This window comes from Phyllosticta capitalensis, assembly GCF_038381095.1.
Source record: "Phyllosticta capitalensis strain CBS 128856 chromosome Unknown BKA78scaffold_3, whole genome shotgun sequence".
Classification (NCBI taxonomy): domain Eukaryota; kingdom Fungi; phylum Ascomycota; class Dothideomycetes; order Botryosphaeriales; family Phyllostictaceae; genus Phyllosticta; species Phyllosticta capitalensis.
The window spans coordinates 2,854,901-2,875,799 of NW_027117441.1; the positions used below are offsets into that span (position 1 = coordinate 2,854,901).

Below are 20,899 nucleotides of genomic sequence, written 5' to 3' on the forward strand. Positions count from 1 at the left end.
TTTGTTCACACCAGGGATGATGCACTGGCCCCGCCCACCGACAAACGCCCGGCTCCCTTGCGCCGGCGATCCCTTCAGGTCCCCAACTATGGAACGCTGCTGCTCCCAATTCTTGCCCTCCCCTTTGGTCTCAATCATTTCTGCATGCTCGCACCTATGATTCCTCCTCTTCTCTCCTTGCTCTCCTCCTCATCCTCCTCTGTCCGACGCCATGCTACTCGCTAGGCGATCCACCCTGTCCCTCTTCACTCTCCTTGTCTTTTGCCTATTCCTCGTTTACCTTCACGCCGATCGCGTCCTGAACATCAACTCGCTCGAGCCCTCCGTTGAGCTCGATGCCAACAACAAAGCTACGCGTCCTTCCGCCTCCGCTTCCCCCTCGCCCAGCCCAACCGCTGTCCCCCAAAAGTCTTCGCACGATGTCCTTCAGCAAGAACCGCGCCCACAACAAGCGTATATTCCCTCTTTAGCAGACGATCCATTCAAGCCTGGAGTTCCCAAACCAGACGGAAACTATTCGCGCGTTCTTGTCGTCCCACGCACTCACGATGAAGACGTTTCATGGATCAAAGAAGAGCTGCCTGATTTGGAGACGGCCATCTACACCATGGACGACTGGTGGGCAACATTAAAAGTCCCCAAGAACAAAGGCCGAGAATCAATGGCCTACCTGACGTACATCATCGACCATTACGACAAGCTGCCCGACGTTGTCCTCTTCTTCCACGCGCACCGGGTCGGCTGGCACAACCTGCTCATCCTGGGCCAGGACACGGCCGAGATGCTCAAGCGGCTGCGCAGCGAGCGCGTTTGGACCATGGGCTACTTCCCCGCGCGCTGCGACCATAAGCCGGGATGCCCGGACTGGCTGCACCTGGACCGGCCCGAGGTCGACTTCAACGAGCACCTGCGCATGGAGGAAAAGTACTACACGCCCGAAATCTGGCGCCAGCTGCATCCGCCAGGATTGGGCGGCTTGGGCGAGATCCACCGCACCCCCTCGGTGCTCAGCGCCCCCTGCTGCGCCCAGTTCGGCGTCTCGCGCGACCGCATCCGCGCAAACCCAAAGGAAATGTACGAGCACTACCGCAACTGGCTGCTCAACACGGAGCTCGAGGACCAGTTCGCCGGCCGCATCATGGAGTACACCTGGCACTACATCTTCACGCGCCAGTACCAGTACTGCCCCTCGCCGCACACGTGCTACTGCGAGGGCTACGGCATCTGCTTCGGCAACCAGGCCGTCTACGAAGAGTACAACAAGATGGAGGAGCGCCGCTGGGAGATTTGGGAGATTCTCGGCAAGCCCGCCCTCGACGTGGCCGTCGAGATCGAGACGCGCCAGGAGCTCATCAACATCGAGGCCGTCATGGAGCGCATGAAGAACGAGGCCATTGAGCGGGGCAAGAGCGACGAGGCGAGACGTTCGGAGCGCGAGAGGCTGCCGCTTTATTGATGAACTTTGACGGTTCCACCCACCTACTTTTTGTTTCTTCTCTTCTTCACTCTTCGTTACTTGACTGACGTACCTTTAAAGCACGCTCTCCCGGAGGATAAAAGTCTGTTTTTCTTTTAATCTCCTATTTTATCCTCTTCTTGTTCCATATTCTACTAGACGGTGCTTTTTGGCTGGTGGGCTTTTGAACCTCTCTTGTCCCCGCTTTTGTGAAAGATACCAGAATCGATGAAAGTTATGATTAGGCTTCACTCTATGCGTTCCTGTCCTTTTCTCCGGTGGATCATTACTTTTGGCGCCTTGGGCTCTCTTGATGTATTTCTGAATTGGGGAAGGATTCGACTGGTTAAGAGCCTTCGTTTTTCACCATCAAGCAAGTCCTAGTCTCTTGTCGGAAAGAAGTTCATGATGAAGCCTGAATCAGTTTCTGGCCGAACCATTGTAAATCGCCTTTCGTCTCCAATTCTAAGCCAAAGACCCGTCGCTCGTCGACTTGCAACCCGCCACCCGCCACTCGTCGCCATCGCCGTCGTCCGAGCGTCAGTTCTCATCGAAGATCTCATCCAAGTCCTCGTACGCGACGCTCAGGAGCGCGGCCGCGAACATCAACTTGTCAGCCTCCATGGCCAGCTCCTTGGCCTCTCCGTCGTTGTAGCTGTCGACTGCTTCGCCCAACATCTCACACACCTCCTCGAGGGCTTCTTGGATCAGGTCGAGCAACTGCTGCTTCACCCTGAGCGGCGCCGGGTCTGCTCTGACCTGCGCCAGGTCCGTCTTGATCACGGCGAGTCTGGCGCGCGCCGCCTTGATGTTCTCGACGATGGGCTTGTTGTCTTCGCGGGGCTCGGCCTGGTCGGCCTGGTGCGAGGCTGACTGTGTGGTGATTTTCGGTCAGTCGCTCTCCACTGTCACGCGATGGATGGAAGAGAGACGCTCACCTTCTGCTCATCCTCAGCTGGCTGAGCCTGCTGCTTGGAGACTATGGCCGCTTCGTCGTCATCGCCCATCAGCGTAGTGTTGGCTCCGGCCTGGACGTCACGTCAGATGGTGCTAAACATCAATAATCGACAGGATGTGGATGGACGAAATACCTCAGCCTGTTGTCCTTCGACGACGACCTTTCCGTTACGGTTCATGACACCGCTGGTGTTGAGGCTGTAGCCGGAGCTCTTGATTGGGTTGTCAATGGGAGCCATGTTCGCGGGTGGAGGGTGAGGAGGATGAGTTTGGAGTGATGGAGCGGTCGAGGTTTAGTTGTGGGTTGGTGGTGGTGGGATGTTTTCACGTGGCAAGCGTCAAGTGAAGGTTGAAGTGAAGGTGTTGCCAGAGCGGGCGTGGGCGAGATGGGCATGCGGTCTCGGTTGGACATGGGAGGCGGCAGCAAGTAGAAGGTGAGTACGGAGTAGGCACTGCCCTAGCTTCTTGACATCTTTTGATGGCTGACCTACTGGTGCAGTCGATTGGTCGTCGACTATCAACTGCGTGCCGATAGACAACCGTCGTTTTTGCATCATGTAGCAATCAGCTTCATCTCGCCCAGCAATGGATGACTGTGAAGAAGTTCATCTAGTCCCACTCTCAAGTGTTCCGGTCAGCAACACCGCGATGATCAACCACTCATGGCTGATATGCACTGAAGGATCCATGTGGCTTTTGTCTACCTGAAGTTTTATTGGACCAATCAGTCTTTCCCAGATTATGCAAAGGTCAACCCTCTACCTGGTCCTCGTTTAAAACTCACGGCTCCCATGGACTCCGCGCCCGCTGTCCTGTCAAAAGCTCCGCCTCGCCGTCCTCTTTCACGAGGTAAATATCCTCGTGCCTCACGCCAAACTTGTTCAGCATGTAAATGCCCGGCTCCGAAGTGAATGTCATGCCCGGTTTGAGCAACGTCCCGTGGTTCCCCTTGTTCAGGTATGGAGACTCGTGGGCCTTGATGCCTATGCCGTGGCCGACGCGATGCGTAAACATCTCTCCGTACCCGGCATCGGTGATGACCTTGCGCGCGGCAATGTCGACGCTGGCGGCCGAGTTGTTGGGCTTGAACATCTTGGCCGACTCGGTTTGCGCCTCGAGCACAATGTCCCAGACCTTGAGCTTTTCAGCGTAAAGGGCTGGGTCGGAGACGGGCTGCGCGGCCCAGCGTCCGGCGGAAAAGGTTGCCAGCGAGACGAAGCGCATCCAGAGGGAGAGCTCGCGCCAGGTCTTGATGAAGAAGCTGCGGCAGATGTCGGATGAGTAGCCAAGATAATGCGCTCTGTGTCTGGTCAGCCGGGAAGCCACATACAAGCAAAAGCAAGAATACTCACCCCACATCAATCAAGACGACACTCTCCTCCCTCAACACCTTACCGCCCGTCACAAAGCCCCCGTGCGGCAAGGCGCCATTTTCCTCAAACAGCACAATATCAAAGAAACTCTCGAATCCAATCGACTCGAGCGCCGCATCCAACACGCCCATGACCTCGTCTTCAATCAACTCGGGCACCAGGCACGGCCGCATGGCACGCACCGCCTCGACCGTCCCCGTATTGACCGCGCGCAGCGCCTCCACCTCGGCTGCGCTCTTGGTCTGCCGCACGGCCTCGACCTCGCGGCTCAGGCCCTGCGTCTGGAAGCCGTTGGCGTCGAGCCCGCGCACGATGTAGTCGCGGATCTCATCGTCGACCATGAGCTGCACGGCACCGTCCGGAGATTTTGGCGACGAAGCAAAGACGCCACTCTCAAACAGCGTCGTGTACGGGTCCCAATGCTCCTCCCACCCAATGACCTCGAGCTCCCCCTCCGCAGCCGGGATGCCCAGCATGCGCACGCGGCCGACCTCGAAGCTGGGGGCGAGGTACACGGTGCGCGCTTTTACTTCGTCCGTCTCGTTCACGGCCTGCGGCAGCACGACCATGAGGAACGGCCGCTCTTCTGGCTCCCATGGCTCCCAGTCGCGCTGCGAGATGTTGCCGTAGTACTGGAACGCGTAGCCGGGCTCCAGCACGTAGGCGGCGACGGAGGGGTGGTGAGCGGCTAGCGCGGCGGCCAGCCGGTCGCGCCGCTCGACGAATTCGGCGGCGGGGATGGGAGAGGCGGGCGCGAGGAAGGAGAGGTTGGCGTGCAGGTTGCGTTGTGTGCATTGCGAGACGCGCGAGAGCGTGTGCGAGTGCGAGTGTTGCGTCTGAATTGCAGTCAGGGAGGTTAGATTTGGCGTGATATGAGTTTAAGGGGGCATGGGGGTTGAGGGGGCATTTCGGTGTCCGTCAGGGGGTCGACTCACGTAGACGAGGCGCGCGTACGTCGCGGCGACAATCACCGCGATGATTGTTTTGATCTGGAACCACACGCTCCGCCTCTTTCTCCCTTCCTCACTCCATTGACCTTGCCCGCTTGTTTCGCCCAGCAGAGGCGCTTTCTCCCTTGCTGGCGTCCTCATCATGCTGGCGTCCTGTCTCAGCAACCCGAGGGATGAAGCTGTTGCCCAAAATCAGATACTGGCGACCTGTGACCAACGTCCAAATTTTCTGTCTTGGAGCAGGCCCGCGAAATTGCAGTCACGGCGGTGTACTGTATTTACGTCAGGTGGAGGAGGGCGTGTCGTCCAGACTAACCCTCGCCCCGCCCCGCCCCGCGCGCCCCTGTCCCTGTCCAAACGTCTGCACCACCAAGACCGCTTCCCGGACCCTGGTCGTGTCGACTATTCCTCAAACGCCCCTCGCGTCCTGTCGCGTCTTCCCAGTCTGCGGTTCTGGGCGCTGAGAAGAAAAAGTCGTGGCACCTCTTGCGAAGAAGCCGTAGATCTGTGTCACCCTCGAATCACCACCTCCTTCTTTCCTGCTCTACAGCATCAACTGTTTGGTCAACCGTTGGTGTCGAGTCACAACACCCCAGGCCTCTCGTGCGTGTCGTATCCAAATTCTCCTTTCTGGAAAGCATCCACCTCGCGACTCGCCACGTCCACCCAGCCAGCCGGCTCGACGGTGCCCTTTCCGATCCACAGCGTTCATCCACCACCGCAAGAGCCCACATATCCAACAGCCAACAACACACATGCAGGGCACCGTCCAAAAGACCAAAACAGCAATCGCTCCCGCAAGGCAAACCGCCCCATCGTGTCGTCGGCTCGCCAGCCCGCATGCCGCCCCAGGACTCGGCTTCGCGCGTCGTCCCCGCGCCTCCGTCTCTCGCTCGCTAGCTGCCTTATCTCCAATCATGCTACTTGTACACACCTATCGCGAGGAAGCCACCCCACTCTCTCGACGGACCCCGGATTGCCTGACTACTACCTGCTGGTGGGCATTTCGGCGTGTCTTCCGCACGGGACGGCCATCCATGGCTGCTGGATGTCACCGAAGCCCAGCGTCGCATCGGCAATCGCCTTTGATGGCGGTCCGCATGGATTGATATACCCAGGTATCGGACGCGCCTCGCCGCGATACCGCGTGGTAGGCTGATTTCTTCCCCCCGTCGGCAAGGCTGCCCTTCTCGGGTGGGAGAGCGAGCGGCGGTCGCGCTGCTCTTTAAAACTTAATCAAGGATGCGAACGGCAATGTAGCGCGCGACGTTGCTGCTGCGTGAATCTGCTGTCGCCACCAGAGCTTTTGACCACTTCGCAATCCGCCGCTCTTCCGCATTACCGCTCCCATCGTCTCGACTCTGTCGAGCAGTCGGACGTCGTGATGGCGTTGACGGATTCCAGCGCGAATGAAATTGGTGACACGACCATGGAGATCAAGCAGGAGAAGGAGGAGGGCAAAGGCGGCGGGGATGTGACTGTTGGAGAGGTCGGGGAAGTCGAGGCGCAGACGACGCGCGATGAGGAGCCGGAAAAGGGAGGAAGGTATAGTCGGCTGTCGGTTTGGCTGATGGTGTTGTATTCGGCGTTGGCCATTGGGAGTGATGGATAGTAAGTGTGCACTTTTCATTCCTCTCCGCTTCTCTGCCATTCGTGAGATGTTGAGAAGTGAAATTCCATCATCGAAGTCGATCCGCTTTTCGTCGTTTCCTTGGTGTCCAGAATCTCTATTGGAATTTCCGCCTCTTCAGCTCATGACCTCCTGACCATTTGCAGCAATGCCGCCGTCATAGGAAACGTCGAACTCCTTCTTGCTGTCCTTTACCCGGATACCTTGACCAACTCAATCTACACGCGCCTGAGCAACGCCTTTCTGATTGGCATGATCATTGGCATGCTTCTCTTCGGCGGCATCGTGGACCACTTTGGCCGCAAGGTAAACCTCCTCTTTTCCAAAGCACAAGGACCCCGCTGACCACAAGTGTCGCTACCAGACGGGTGCCGTTGCCACAACACTCCTCCTCGTTCTCGGAATCGCCTTATCCGCGGGCGCCAGCGGCCACCCCGACTCCCGTCTCTTCTGGATGCTCATTATCGCCCGCGGCATCGCCGGCGTAGGCGCCGGGGGCGAGTACCCCGTCTCAGGGGCTGGCGCAACGGAAGCTAGCGACGAGAGCGGCGCGTACCGCAAGCACCGCGGCTTCATGTTCGCCATCATTGCCGACCTGTCCGCATCCCTAGGCTACGTGTGGGGCGGCCTTGTCCCGCTCCTGCTCCTCCTGTGCACAGGACAGAAAGTGGAAAAGTATCCCATAGTTTGGCGCCTTTCCTTTGCTCTCGGCCTCATCCCGCCGCTCTCCATCTTCTGGTTCCGCGTGCGCATGGCCGTGTCGACGGCCTACCGCACCTCGTCCATGCGGCGCCAACGCGTGCCGTATCTACTCGCAGTCAGACGCTACTGGCGCGCTCTCCTAGGCTGCTCGGCCACCTGGTTCATGTACAACTTTGTCAGCGTGCCGTTCGGAATTTTCTCGTCGACCATCACGTCCCGCGTCAATGCTTCCGATAGCCTGGTCAAGAATCTCGGCTGGGGAGTCGTCATCAACTGCTTTTACATCCCTGGCCCGTTTCTTGGTGGGTACCTGTCTGACCGGATTGGACGGAGACAGACCATGTGTCTGGGTTTTGCGCTGCAAGCGTGCCTGGGATTCATCCTGGGCGGCGCGAGTAAGGAGATTCAGACCGTGTTTCCCCTCTTTGTCGTAATGTGTAAGTTGCCCCTTGCCCCTGCCCCAATCTGCCCCCTTTACTAACAACCACAACAGACGGCCTCTTCCTAACCCTCGGCGAAGTCGGCCCCGGCTCCACCGTCCTCCTCACAGCCTCGGAATGCTTCCCCACGTCCATCCGTGGCCAAATGATGGGCTTCGTCGCCGCATGGTCCAAAGTGGGCGCCACTCTGGGCACGCAAGCCTTCACGGCAATCCAGAATTCGTGGAGCGACGCCGACAAGAGCAACCAAGCGGCCTTCTTGATCGGCTCGGCGTTTGCGCTGCTCGGCGCCCTGATTGCCTACTTCGTCATCCCGGATGTCAGTGCAAGGTTGGAGGATGAGGATGCCGCCTGGAAGAAGTACTTGGAGGAGAATGGGTGGCAGGCGCAGTGGGGTGATAAGGAGACGAGGGATCCGGTCAAGGTTAGGATGGATAGGGTTGCGTCGTAGGTTGGAGATTTGCCTGTAGGACCTGTGATCGAATGTACGTGTTTACCTGTAGGCCTGGACCCGAAAACCGGAGCCGAGTGACCTCAAGAATCCGAAGTCCGCGAAGACGCTCACAGGGAGCATTCAAGCAGCCCGTTCATGGTCGCTCAAGGCGTCGCAAGAGGCAGGGCGGCTGGTCGACAAGGAGTCGGTCAACGTCGCCCTCGATTGAGCGATGAAAGGCTCCACGTCAACTCTGAGTCGGCTGGGTGCTCAAAAGCTGTCGGTGGTCTTGTTGTTATACTTGGTCTTTCGGCGAGTTTTGACCTCTTGTGCCCAAGTTTTGAAGTCGAGATGTGTATGCACAGGGAGCATTCAAGCACCCGGACATCATTTTGGAGTTGCCATTTTTTTGCGACCCATTGTAGCTTGATTAGGCGGAGATGTAGCGGTTTTGGTTTCCTTGAGTGTAAAGGCAGGTGCGCCCTCGTACCTGCCCACCTTCACATCAATCCCTCCACCTTCACACCTTTCTACATCACCACAACCTCCACCTTTCTACATCACCAACACACAATCAATCGACCACCAACCCGCCTTTCCAGCAACATCAAGATGGACGACGCAATGGTGAGGCCATACTTTGAGAAGCAGCAGCACTAAGACCTCGCAAAGCTAACGCAATCGCAGTCGAACATCGCCGCCGCTTCACCTGCGAACGGCGCTGCCCCATTTTCCGAGCCCCCCAACATCACAATCATGAACGGATTGTGCGGTGACGTCTCTGAAGCCCTCTTCCCTCTCATATCGAACGAGTTCCAAGAGAAGTACTCGAGAGTCATGGACGTCGAAATGGTCCGGCAAATCTGCGCCTGCATGATTCTCAACGAATCCACAAATTACCGCGAGATCACGATTTTCGTGGCGTGGCAGCAGAGCATGCTGCCCGACTACCCCTCACTGGCCGGACAGGCCGCGAAAGACAAGAAACGCAAGGAGAGACATGACCACCCGAAGGACGAATCGAAGCTGGATGACGCCAAAAAGCTGAAGGGCGAAGATGGTCAGGTCGTGCCTGTCGGGGACAATGGCTGGACGGACTACTACGGACCTGCCGAGGATGAATCGATGAAGAAGAAGCGAGGCGATCTCTCTCTCGACGACCTCGCCACCTTTGCCCGTACGCTCAACTGGGCCTCCCTCGGCGACCATTGGACGGACTCCAAGGGCCAGCCCGTCTGGATCGATAAGAAGGAGGCGCTGCTGTTCCGCGGGATTCGCAGAGACATGCCGCTCGATGATCTCAAAGAGGCCCACATGCGTGCCTACCGGCCCGGCGCCTTGGTGGAGTCCGCTCCGCCGCCGAAGCCGCGCGAACGTTTCGAGGACATGGCTCCCATGAAGAAGATCATCTTCAGGGTCCTCAAACGCGTCATCGCCGAAAGGCGTGAGGAGATTGCTCGCCATGAGCGTAAGCCCGGCAGTAACTGTCGCGCAGACGCCAAGCAGCTCTATCGCGATATCTGGACGGTCATGAAGAAAAGACGAGATGCTCGCGCGGCAAGGGGACGCCGGCTTGGATGGGCGAATGACACCGATGCCATCGTCGATGAGGTGTTCCGCTACCGAGCCGAGAGGAAGTTGAAGGCTGACGCGTCAATTTGAAGTTCGGCATTCAACTATCTCGCATGCAAAGCGGGTCATTTGCTTCTGCCTCCCTTCATCCCCCGAGAGATTGGCTTTTGGTTATGCGTTGGAGGGATCACTGGAAACGGGTGCTTTCGATTTCAGCTTTCAGAGGAACGCTATGGCGCCTGGATTTGGGCAAATAATCGGAAATAGGCATCTAATTGCTGATGCATGCGAAGGGACGCTGGACGACTTGGAGTTGATGGTTCTGCTTCCGGTGGAAGGCAGATTAAGTTGGCGAAATGTGGTGGATAGATTTGCCGGACAGCAGGACCACCAGCAGCAGATACCAGAGAGAGGCGGGCAGAGAGGGGATTCCGGGTAGACGACGAGAGCAGCAGCAGACGAGAACATCGTACGAAAGTAGGCGAAGGATGCCAGACAAGTCGGCGAGGATAAGCAGCGGACAAAAGTGACCTTAAAAATTCGAAGTCCACGAGGATGACTACAGGGAGCATTCAAGCAGCCTTGCAATTGGGTTGGCAATTCATTGCATGTCTATTTTGTCGCACAAGACAGCAGTATTGCTAGCAATCGTAAACTGACTTGGTTTGGTTGCGCAACGCAATCAGTAAGAGTGAGCCCCCGAGAAACAGCATAAAAAGCCCCCTGAGCCCCATTTCCTGTACAAATCAAAACTGTCCTTACTGCGACTATAGAGAATAGAGACTGAAATCGATTAATATTCTTGCGGGAATAGTCCAATCTATAATTATACCAGAGTCATGCTTCGCGGTGGTAAAGTGCCAGCTGCCTTGCTCAATTTCAGTATGTGAAAAGTTCACACTGGGGAGAGAGCCACTTTCCGGATTGGAACGCCCACTTCCCACCGTGTGTTGAGGAATTTTCTTTTGCCTGAGATCACTGAATCTTTTTCAACCTTCAAGATTGCCCGATCCTCGCATCTTCCGCCCACCACCTTTCAACATTCTGCCTCTCTGCACCACAGTGCCCTGCACTGGCTCCATCATCATCTCGCCGCCAATTGGCACCGTACCTCCTCACGAGAATCATCCATCCGTCCAATCGGTCACCGTCCGGCAACCCAAGCGTGCACCCTGCAGTTTCTCGGCCAAAGCCATCCACACTGGTGATCTCAGCATTACAACCATTTTCCGGCGCGACGCCAACGCTTCGATCACCATGAATCTCACAGTCCTGGCCCACGAAGAGACGGGAATGGAATGGTGCAAAGACACGGGCCGTATCCTGTGCAACGTGCCTGAGAAGGATGACGACGAAAGCGTTTGGATGATCCGCAACTCACGTCCCGGCAACAACACATTCAACACCATCTACTACAACACCCCGGACGAGAAAGAGCGCGCACCGAAGGACCCGTTGAAAGGCAAAACGCTTGTCCCCTACCTGCGAAGCCTCAAGCTGAAATTTGATCGTCCGGTCGACGTCATCCTCAGCAACGCGAAAATTAAGAACGTTTGGGCGAAGATCTTCAAGCAAGAACCCGAGGACCTCACCAGGCTGGCGCAGTCAAAGTCAGCCGCACCGGCAGATACCAAGTCAGCACCTGGTCAATCAAGCACCAAGCCGTCAAACACTGGCGCTCAGCCGTCAAACACTGGCGCTCAGCCGTCGACCACTGCATCGACCACTGCGTCCACTGCGAACGACGATGGTGTTGTTACCCCCCGAGAGCCTCTCTACCTTGCCTACATCAACAAACACTGCGGCAACGTCCATTCGAGGTTTTACCAGCGCATCTCCGACGCATTCCAGGAGAAGTTCGGCCGCGTCATGTCGACCGACTTGACCAGAATGCTCTGCCGCGAAATGATGGCGGGCAAACGAGACAACTATCAGAACACCTTGGTCTTCCTCCGGTGGAACGGGGGCAAGCTTCCCGATTACCCCACGCTGGTCGAAAAGGCTGCGCTGCAGAAAGAAAGAGAGAAACAAGGTTATGGCAGCTGGGCTTGGGTATTGGATCGGGGACAAGCGTCCGACTGATGTGTGTGAAAAGACGCTCGACGACTCAGGAGTGGGTGATGGATTGGCTTCAGGTCTCTGGGTTTTCTCTGTCCAGAGTGAGCGAGCGGCAACGGTCGACGATTTGGGAGAGATGATTCGACATCAGGACTTTGCTCAAAACACACGGGGAATGCACGAGTGGCTTCATCTGCCTTGCTTTCGAGATATCGGGTTTTTGGCATGCGATGAAGGGATCGTTGGCGAGTGGTGCTTTCGATTTCGGCCTTCTACTTCTCCTTCTCGACAAAAGATTGATGACGGGCACCAGAGTCTCGCTTGGAGAAAGTACCGAGCAATCCTATAGCTAAAGAATTGATTTTGCTTCACAACAAGAAAGCGTCCATACTCGTTCCAGTGACTTTCACTACAACCCCACAGAGGGCTGCAGAAGCAATGGCATCTTTGGGGTGGTCTGCTAGAATGCTCCTTGTAGAACTACTCTTGGACTTCAATGTTCAATTTTAGCAAGTTAAAAATCAAGATGCAGGTACACAGGGAGTGATCAAATACCTTACTCCCCCAAGACTTGGATATATGAGCTTCAAAGAGTAAAGCTACAGGGAGCATTCAAGCACCCCGCACCGCCATCAAGTTCCCATGTCATTTGCAACCCACTGTGACTCATGCTAAAGCAACTCGTACCCGAATGCACATTGAGAGCAATTACATAAAGAGGGAGAATTGGTTGACTTGATCTCATTATGAGCGAGACGATCAGCTAACTACATGGGTGTGAATCTACTGCTACGTCGTGAGATGCGTTCATGGGCTGTTTTGACGTGAGAGACTAACGCTCTACTGACCCAAAGTAGTGGGAAACCGTCTCCAACTCGCCGTAAAGAGACTCTGGAAAAGCTAGCAAAGCTGTTTGAACTCATGTGACAATTACTGGCGTCAGCGACTGTCAGCGATTCTCTGCGTGGAACATGCCAGAGCGGTCAGGCATCATCGGTCGACCAGCACTTGACCACATCCAGATGTTGCTGGAACTCGTGCTGGAAATACCAAGCGAGGCCGCATGGGCACTCGTTGTACCCAATGTCGCCCTACTCCTTTTGATGGTGCCGGTGTCTGACGTGGTCCAGCCACGCCTTGAAGGTCTTTCTCTCTCTGTCCCAGAGAGTTTGACAACTTCCGCAGCGAATGGGTTTGTCGACGGCAGGCCGGTGAGTCACGGCCTGGAAGAAGCGTTCGCACATCTTGAAAATGCCGAGGCGCGTCGCAAGGGCGATCGCGCTGTCAACTGGGATGGCGTAGTACTTCACGTCAGCTTTGCAGCTGAGCAGACGAGCAGCAGGAAATTCATCGATGATCGCCTGCTGGTGCTCTGGTCTTGCGCCGCCATCGTGGAGCCTCCAAATATGTTCGGCGGAGCAGTATCCAGTCGATCTCTCGGCGATCATATGACGTGGGACTCGAGTACCAGTGAGGCGGTCGTACTCAAAATACATGAAGATCAAGTTCTCGTCGCCATGCACCAGCGTCTTCTGTTCACTCAACGGGGGTTCGTCTTCTGACTCGTCCTTGTCATCCAACTGGGATTTCGTTGCGATCATCGACTTTTTGGCGGCGGATCTTCGTGGACGAGCCAAATTCGAAAAAATTTGGCCTGTGGTACAGCTTGTAGGTGTGTTCTCAGGAGCAAAATCCTGTGGCCTGATTCCTAATGGTCAACGTGGACCTGTTCGCAGCAGCCCTCCGTGGACGGCTCGAACTCAAGACAGTCGATTTTAATCGGTTTCGTCTGGTATAACTTGAAGAAGGGCCTGCTGAGGGCGAACAAGGCGCGTTGGGGGGGGGGGGGGGGGGGGTTTGCGCTTCGCATCGAGCTCGCTACGCGCGCTGGCTTCTGCTGCTTGTGCGACGACGGCGGTGTCTGCGTTGGATTGGTGTCCGTGGCCAAACGGAGGCTCGTTGGCTCCGGTCGTGGAGGCGGTGGCGAACTGGATACCGTCTGCGCCGGTTATCGGTTGGACTTCTTGAACCCATGTGCTCAAGTAGTGCGTGGAAGACCGGACAAGGGGCTTGGTGCCTTGGCCGGATGGCCAATGGAGAACGGTGCAGCTTCGCTCTTCGAGGGGCTTGGTGCTGTGGCTGGATGGCCAAAGGAGAACAGTGCAGCTTCGCTCTTCCGAAGGAGAGGCTTTTTTGCTGGGGTTGGCGACACTCTGTTCATGGGAAACGGGTCCAGCGGCGGCCGCAGGGTCAATGGTCGAAGACTGTCCGACCGTCTGTTGGAAGGCGTCGAAGTCGAAAAGAGGATCATCGTACCATGGGTAGTCCTCGTTCGCCTCCATTGGCACTGTGCCAGCCAATTTCGTCTCTTGCCACGGTGCGCTGCCGACCTCAGGGAAAGCCAAAGTTGACCGGGATGCCGACGAGCTTGGTGCCTCAGTTGTGCCGGTTGGGAACGTTGATCTCTTGGGAATCGATGAACGATGCCTCTCGAGGACCTTGGTGAGCGTGTACTTGTCGAATGGTGATTTTTCGGCGCTCTCTGAGTGAGGAGGTTCTGTGGTTGAGGCTCCAACAGCGGCGATGACTGGCGGAGGAGCTTCTTTCGCGGAGGCGATGCCATGGCCTAAGGAGAACGGTGCAGCTTCGCTGTTCGAGGAGCTTGTTGATTTGGCCGGACGGCCGAAGGAGAACGGTGCAGCTTCGATTTTCGAGGAAGAGGCTTCTGTGCTGGAGGCAGTGATGGCGTGGTCGTCGGACAGAGCTCCAACAGCGGCGCTCTTTGCGGGTGGTCGCTCTTCAATGGTCACAAGTCCTTCATCGACGAACCGATCCACGAGCATCCATGTGAACGCCCAGATGCTGCTTGAAAGTCGGTTGGCGAGTCGTGGGTACTGGAACCTCTTCTTGTCCAGCTTTGCCTGCAGATCGGAACGCGCGTCCTTCTTCGACGGGTACGACTTGGCTGTCCATCGTGTCAGTGCCTTGACCCGTCATTCCAAACAGCTGTACATACCGTCGACCGCTGGTCCTGAAAAGAAGGCTTGGCCATTGCTTGACGACGGTGCGCTCATCGTGGCTCTGTCTGGGAATGAGGAGGGGCACAATGTGAACAACAGGCGACGACCGCTTGAACTCGAGCCCGAGATGTAGCAAAACCCGAGGATTGTGTCAGACTTGTGGTACAGCTTGTAGGTGTGGTTCTTCCAGCATTATCTGGCGGTGCGACTGGCGGCACTTGAGCGGTCGTCTGACGACAGGCCAGCTGCGCTCTTCGAGAAAGAATCTCATCCGGTGGATAAGTCGCTCAGCGAGTCCTGAGTATCAGTGTCGGAGCGGGCATCCTCCTGCGACGGACGCGGCTTCGACGGCCGAATGGTCTTTTTTGCTTTGATGACTTGCGAATCGATGAGTGTTACATCGTGTCGGTGCCGTTACTCCCCAGCCCGAGTAGCTGCAAATACCATCACATCAATCTGAGGCCCCGAGAAGAAGGGGAGGATTGCAGAAACAGTAGCAACCGGTGACTGCTGTCATTCCTCCTGCTTTGTTTGATGAGAGGTATTGGTCTTCAACGTCGTTGCTGTTTGAGAAAACCATTAGATCGTGGATATAGCGTCGCAGGGTATGAAGCTCACCTTGAACGCGAGAAATCTCGTGGTTGATTAGCCCCCTGGCAAGTATCCAAGTGAAAACGCATATGCTGTCTAGCGAACACTTGGCGATCTGCAGCCATCTGAACTTCCCCTTGTCAACCAAGCTCTGTAGGTGAGAGCGAGGAGCATGCTTCGACGAAGATGGCGATGATTGTCGAGCGATAGTGTTGGCTTTGGTCGTGCACCGCTCAATCATCGCAACATGTGAATGTTCGGCGTAAGATCTTCCAGTGCAATGCATATCTGATGCACAGTCGGAGCATGAGGCACCCGAACCCGAACGCCGTAGTCCATTCTGCAGGTGCGTAAAGGCCGAATGGTCGCATGTCATGCGAGGGATGGAGAGATCTTGAGCTACTCTGCCGCTCTGCATGCATTGGCGCCCGCAGGCCTTTCACCGATCGTTTCTCGGAGACTTGACTTTTCAACCTCCACATGTTGATGATCTCTGAGGGAAGTTGAGGTGAGAGGACGGCTGCATGTGCGACGATGGTGGCCCGATGAGGTAAGTAGCGTGGATTTGAGAGCTTCTCGGGAGTGACAAGGTGAGAGCCGCGTGATGTTGCATCGTGAATCGCTGAAACGTAGATGGACAGCTCTGATCTCCTCAGAATGATTGGTGCCGGCGACGTTCCTGTCACTTGGTGCGATCAATGCGTTGAGCTTCAGCTTGCCCCGAGCTGTGGAGCATCATCGCCCTTCAGCTCGCCTTCAGAGGGTTTCAAATTGGAGAGCGGATCTCCTTTGAGAGATTTTGTGAGGTGAATCTCGTGAGCAGCTTGCCCGCCATTGAGCTTCTTTCAGCCATTGATAATAAGCAGAGAAAAGGAAGTAGGACGTAAAGATGATGGTTGAACGGTGGTGTTGTGGAGTGAGTGGAAGCATGGAAGCCGACGCCAAAAATAAGGCAGCGGGCCGCCTTCCGCTCCGAGCGTCGGACGGGCATTCCCGCTGACGTCATATCGTCGTGTTGGTGGCCGCAAGAACAGCTGCCATGTTGCCCTGCAGCTGTCAGGAAACTTGCAAAACATCTCTTCGACAATCGGATGATGAGAAGATCTACTCGACGAAGAGTACGCTAGTCCATCTTTCTCTCGTCTCTCCTCCCATCTCTTCAACATGCGACCGCTTCAACACGCCTTCCGATCTCTTGCGCACGCGTCGCCTGCATCGCATCACCTCCTTTCTGCTTCACGCGCGAGAATATCCAGTCTCCGGATACCTGGATCCTACCCATGCGCGAACAGAACCTACACCGCGACATCGACACTTCTGCTTCGGCAGCAGGCGACAAAGGATGATGTATCACCATCTTCCCATTCCATGCCCGCCGTCGAGCTAAACAACAACATTACGCGCGAGGAGGAAGAGGACTATGAGCGCAAGGTTGCAGAGGACAAAAGCAAGCAGATACGGACACCATGGCATAGGGAAGGCTCAGCCGAGCCACCTGTGGCGCGTCAAAGATCTGCTGGGGCCATGACCAAGGGTATCCCATCCGCCTAGCCTGTTCCAACTGAGCGACTAACAATCAAGTAAAAAGGAAAGCTTCTCACGACTCCCAGTCGCATGCTCAAGTTGATCTTGCCCCTGACGACGAAAGACCACAATACCGACCGCAAAGACGTCGAGCCTTTGGCGCTGCTTGTACACCCACAGCAACCTTTGTCCTATCTCGAACGTTTGATTCAGTCGGAGCTCCCCACAATCGACAAGAATGGAAAGGAAAAGGCACCAGACGTCTACTTCAGAGCGGAGGACTCGACCCAAGACAGCATGGAACCTGCAAAGGAGACGCCGGTGGAGCTCCCAGAGTCTGAAGCCAAGAAGAAGTCCGATGAGCCCGACGATATTGAAGATGGCGACGAGATTTTTGTTGACGGGAAAATGCAACGGACGGGAAAACTAAACCGCAAGACCAAGGAACAGGCAGACCGTCTGCGCGGAGGTGTGGGAGAAGGCGGCGTTGAATCATACTCTGGACTTGGCCATGAGGCTCGGGCAGACACGACAAAGGAAAGGCGCTTCGTCCGTTGGTCTGCGTCGACAGAGATTGGAGACTTTATCCGCGATGCTGCGCGTGGGCAAGAGTTTGCGGTCGAGATCGAGGGCGCTCCGTACGACATTCGCGTTGGAGTCCCTAGTTTCAATGATCGTACCTATTACTTGCGCATGCGCTTGCGATCCACCAGCCACAAGATTGCCAAATTGGCCGACATCAAAAAGGAGTGCGACGCGCTGGCACACAAAGGCGCGCAAAGAGTTGCGACAGGAGGACTTGTCGTCATACTCGGCTGGTGGGGCGTCGTGTATACTCTGACCTTCAACACCGACTTGGGATGGGACGTCATGGAACCAGTGACGGTGAGTCGATAGGCTACCCTCTAGAGGCACCGCTGACCGAAGCAGTACCTTGTTGGCCTGACCACCTTGATCGGAGGTTACGTTTGGTTCTTGTACCACAACCGTGAGGTATCCTATCGGTCCGCAATGAACTTTACGATCTCGCGCCGCCAGCAGAAGCTTTACGGCGAAAAGGGATTCGATATCCAGAAATGGGAGTCCTTGATTGAGGAGGCCAATGCGTTGAGAAAGGAGATCAAGATGGTCGCCAACGAGTACGACGTGGAGTGGGACGAGCTGGCCGACGAGAAGGAGGAAAAGGTTGCCGAAGCTCTACGAAAGGAGAGGAAGAAGCAAAAGGAGGACAAGGACGACGAGAAATCAGACGATTGAAGGACATGTTGGAAAAAGGCATAGCATGGCGTTTGGGATATCAGCTTGAGTTCATACCCATCATCCAGCAGCAGATGCGGATGGCGAGTCTTGGAGCGGCCATCGACAGTAATTCTCGAGATATTCGGATAGAACAAGCATCGATAGTCGGGTAAAGTACTAGATATGGATGGTGTTGAGTGTCCGATCCGAAAACCGCGAAGCGGGCGATGCCGGAGCCGAGGCAGCTGGGGTCGGCAATAATGCTGGCCGGCGGGTTGCCGAAGACGCAGGGCGAGGGCGGCCATTTCTAAATTTGCGTTTCGGCATGAGGGGCATTCAGCGGGAGAGCGGATGTGTGAAAGTCAAGCAGAGATGACTCGACATCGTCAACTGCCCAGCTTCACCATGCTACAAATCCGCCACGGCCTCACTACCCACGCCTCGCCGCTCCTCCTTTCTAATCCTCCCTCCTCCTCTTCCACCGCCGACGGCCGCGTTCCCGCGCGCTGACAAACTTGCGCCTGGGCTTCTCATAAGCATATGCTCAAAGTGGGCCCCTCCGCGATACCAAACCACAATTGCGAACGAACCCGGCCAAATACAACAACGGCATTGAAGACCTCCTGTGGACAATAACCAGACGCTCTCTCCCTCTTCATCGCCATGCTGAACACCGCAAGCGCCGCGCCAGTCGTCAATGGCACCACCTCGACATCCTCGCATCCCGCCTTTGACCCTATACCCGATGTCATACAAGCATTCGGTACAGCCGCGCCATGATTTCTGGAACAACTCCCATGAAACAAGTCCACTAACGGCATCACCCTCCTAGGCCGCGGCGAGTTTGTCATTGTGCTCGACTCGCCCTCGCGCGAGAACGAAGGCGACCTCATCATCGCCGCGTCGGCGCTGACGCCGGCCAAAGCGTCCTTCATGATCCGCTACACGTCGGGCTACATTTGCGCGCCGCTGCTGCCCGCGCGGGCAAAGGCGCTCGCCCTGCCGCAGATGGTCGTCGACAACGCTGACCCCAACCGCACCGCGTACGCCGTGTCTGTCGACGCCGCCGCCCACCACGGCATCAGCACCGGCATCAGCGCCGGCGACCGCAGCGTGACGTGCCAGCTGCTGGCCGACGGCAAGTCCACCGCAGAGGACTTTAGGAGACCCGGACACGTGTTGCCGCTGCAGGCAAGAGAGGGCGGCGTCAGGGAGAGGCGGGGACACACCGAGGCTGCCGTCGAGCTGTGCCGGTTATCAAAGCTGCCCGAGGTCGGCGTGATTTGCGAGTTGATCACGGACGGCGAGGAAAAGGAGGGCGTCCCGGAGATGGTTGGCGGAGGCATGATGAGGCGGGACGAGTGCCTGGCGTTTGGCAAGAAATGGGGCATCAAGGTGTGCACCATCGAGGACCTGGCGCGCTACGTCGAGGAGACGGAGGGCAAGTTGGACGGCGTCGAAGCTGTCGACTACTAAGAGGAGGCGACCTGGTCTTGAGGATGTCAACAGACGCCACCCACTGTACAGCCCGCCACTGCTGCGCCAGCGATCTTTGATTCTTTCACAGCACATATTCCGACCATCTCATATCGTCTCTTCAATTTCTCTTGGAGTTGGGCATTTGAAATTTTGCCGCTGATACAGCACGGAGCGGAGCTGTCGGACGCAAAAAAGGACGGAGGACGCAAAAGTGCCATGGCCTTTCCTTGTCAAAACTCGTCTTCTAGAAAAGGGGGCCCTCCAAAGGGGGAGCGAGCAAGCAAAAGCTTTTCCTTCACCAGTCGACCCTCGTTTACTCTCGATGAGACCTCTGCACTCATGGTGACATCATGATTTCCCATCGTCTATGCAGTCGAACTGACCTGTCTCAGCCGCCGCTAATGCTTTGGGCATGCGCGCGCTTGATTGATCCTCCTGCACGTTGCTTTCACGTGCATATATGTATGTGGTAGCGCACCCAACGAGCGCATGCATCCGATATGCGCGCCTGCGAAAAGAAGTTCCCGAGTCTGTGGTCTGAGTCTCAGCTGCAGAGGGCGCTGTGTTACGAGCACGGGGTGTGTGCTGCATGTGCTCGACCGAGTCCAGAAGCAGGCAGACTTGATATCGTCGCGTCGAGGTGAGCGGTGCAGAGTGGAGATGAAAGATTTTTGTTCGACTTGGAGGAAGCCCTGTGAGACTGTGAAAGCTTTCTGAGGCCCACTGGTTCATCTCTTCCACCACCTGCTCTCGACTGTCCCAATTCAATCCCTCCTCCGTTATTTCACATTTCAATCCAATGCTTTCAATACATCCACAGGTCAGCCAGCCCTATCCCCATCTCCCCGTCCTGTCTCCGCTGCCACTGTCGTGCACCCAATCTTCCGCTATCAAGCCGTCTGCAAGTCATCTCGTCTTCACCTGTCCGACATCCACGTTCACGCCAGCTACCCCTTTCCACTCTCCCCCATCATCCCGACCCGACATCGACATCGACTCTCCGGTCGCACCTCCGGAGTCCGCTGGCGCGCCAAGATGCAGTCTTCGGGATACTTCTTCGTTCGCACGAGGAAAAGAGGGCCTCCTTCTTGGCTGTGCTTGGCAGCCGGAAACCGGACGTGACGCGTGGATGGAAAGCGGGTTTTGCTTGGCGTCAGCGTGGGCTGTCTGTCGGCTGCAGCGGAGTGGATAGGGGCGGGCATGTGGGTGACTGATTGGTTGATAGGGAGGGCAATCGAGGACCAGGGGATGCTGTCCTATTTCAGGGGGCAGGTAGATGTTCCGACTGGTAAAGTGAAGCATGAGGATTGTGCAAAGGAGAGATTGCAAGGTGAATTGGAAAAGTTTTGAACTCGAATGGATCCGACGACGACGCCCGCTTTGCTATGCGCATTACAATTACAATTCCATCTATCATACACCATGCTCTTTGCTGCTGATAGTAGTGGAAATGCGAGGACCGAAAATGAAAAAAG

At 56.2% G+C, this 20,899-nt stretch overlaps 9 protein-coding genes across 9 annotated transcripts; 7 read left to right on the forward strand and 2 right to left on the reverse strand.

Annotated features, from left to right (window-relative positions):
- Positions 1–211: 211 nt before the first annotated feature.
- BKA78DRAFT_330729 (uncharacterized protein) lies at positions 212–1,456 on the forward strand (the record flags this gene model as incomplete). Its single annotated transcript, XM_066889812.1, has 2 exons — positions 212–356; positions 435–1,456. The coding sequence occupies 2 exons, from the start codon at positions 212–214 to the stop codon at positions 1,454–1,456; spliced, it is 1,167 nt and encodes a 388-aa protein (XP_066747097.1).
- Positions 1,457–1,996: 540 nt separating this feature from the next.
- On the reverse strand, positions 1,997–2,652 carry BKA78DRAFT_351448 (uncharacterized protein; the record flags this gene model as incomplete). Its single annotated transcript, XM_066891172.1, has 3 exons — positions 1,997–2,329; positions 2,395–2,484; positions 2,548–2,652. The coding sequence occupies 3 exons, from the start codon at positions 2,650–2,652 to the stop codon at positions 1,997–1,999; spliced, it is 528 nt and encodes a 175-aa protein (XP_066747098.1).
- Positions 2,653–3,088: 436 nt separating this feature from the next.
- BKA78DRAFT_107893 (peptidase M24, structural domain-containing protein) lies at positions 3,089–4,995 on the reverse strand. The gene is made up of 3 exons (XM_066882203.1): positions 4,722–4,995; positions 3,766–4,622; positions 3,089–3,713 (listed from the first exon to the last, which is right to left on the reverse strand). The coding sequence occupies exons 1-3, from the start codon at positions 4,878–4,880 to the stop codon at positions 3,194–3,196; spliced, it is 1,536 nt and encodes a 511-aa protein (XP_066747099.1). The 5' UTR covers positions 4,881–4,995; the 3' UTR covers positions 3,089–3,193.
- A 1,170-nt stretch (positions 4,996–6,165) lies between these two features.
- Positions 6,166–7,959, forward strand: BKA78DRAFT_248903 (major facilitator superfamily domain-containing protein; the record flags this gene model as incomplete). Its single annotated transcript, XM_066884433.1, has 4 exons — positions 6,166–6,347; positions 6,513–6,672; positions 6,731–7,505; positions 7,562–7,959. 4 exons carry the CDS (start codon positions 6,166–6,168, stop codon positions 7,957–7,959), a joined length of 1,515 nt encoding a protein of 504 aa, XP_066747100.1.
- A 594-nt stretch (positions 7,960–8,553) lies between these two features.
- BKA78DRAFT_294149 (uncharacterized protein) lies at positions 8,554–9,603 on the forward strand (the record flags this gene model as incomplete). Its single annotated transcript, XM_066886299.1, has 2 exons — positions 8,554–8,568; positions 8,629–9,603. The coding sequence occupies 2 exons, from the start codon at positions 8,554–8,556 to the stop codon at positions 9,601–9,603; spliced, it is 990 nt and encodes a 329-aa protein (XP_066747101.1).
- Positions 9,604–10,770: 1,167 nt separating this feature from the next.
- Positions 10,771–11,595, forward strand: BKA78DRAFT_294150 (uncharacterized protein; the record flags this gene model as incomplete). The annotated part of the gene is made up of 1 exon (XM_066886300.1): positions 10,771–11,595. One exon carries the CDS (start codon positions 10,771–10,773, stop codon positions 11,593–11,595), a length of 825 nt encoding a protein of 274 aa, XP_066747102.1.
- Positions 11,596–12,141: 546 nt separating this feature from the next.
- On the forward strand, positions 12,142–13,402 carry BKA78DRAFT_310255 (uncharacterized protein). The gene is made up of 2 exons (XM_066888100.1): positions 12,142–12,357; positions 12,409–13,402. Exon 2 carries the CDS (start codon positions 12,543–12,545, stop codon positions 13,131–13,133), a length of 591 nt encoding a protein of 196 aa, XP_066747103.1. The 5' UTR covers positions 12,142–12,357; positions 12,409–12,542; the 3' UTR covers positions 13,134–13,402.
- Positions 13,403–16,199: 2,797 nt separating this feature from the next.
- Positions 16,200–18,320, forward strand: BKA78DRAFT_310259 (uncharacterized protein). Its single transcript, XM_066888101.1, has 3 exons — positions 16,200–16,716; positions 16,771–17,591; positions 17,637–18,320. The coding sequence occupies exons 1-3, from the start codon at positions 16,347–16,349 to the stop codon at positions 17,961–17,963; spliced, it is 1,518 nt and encodes a 505-aa protein (XP_066747104.1). The 5' UTR covers positions 16,200–16,346; the 3' UTR covers positions 17,964–18,320.
- BKA78DRAFT_330733 (DHBP synthase RibB-like alpha/beta domain-containing protein) lies at positions 18,173–19,421 on the forward strand (the record flags this gene model as incomplete). The annotated part of the gene is made up of 3 exons (XM_066889813.1): positions 18,173–18,219; positions 18,626–18,708; positions 18,778–19,421. 3 exons carry the CDS (start codon positions 18,173–18,175, stop codon positions 19,419–19,421), a joined length of 774 nt encoding a protein of 257 aa, XP_066747105.1.
- Positions 19,422–20,899: the final 1,478 nt, after the last annotated feature.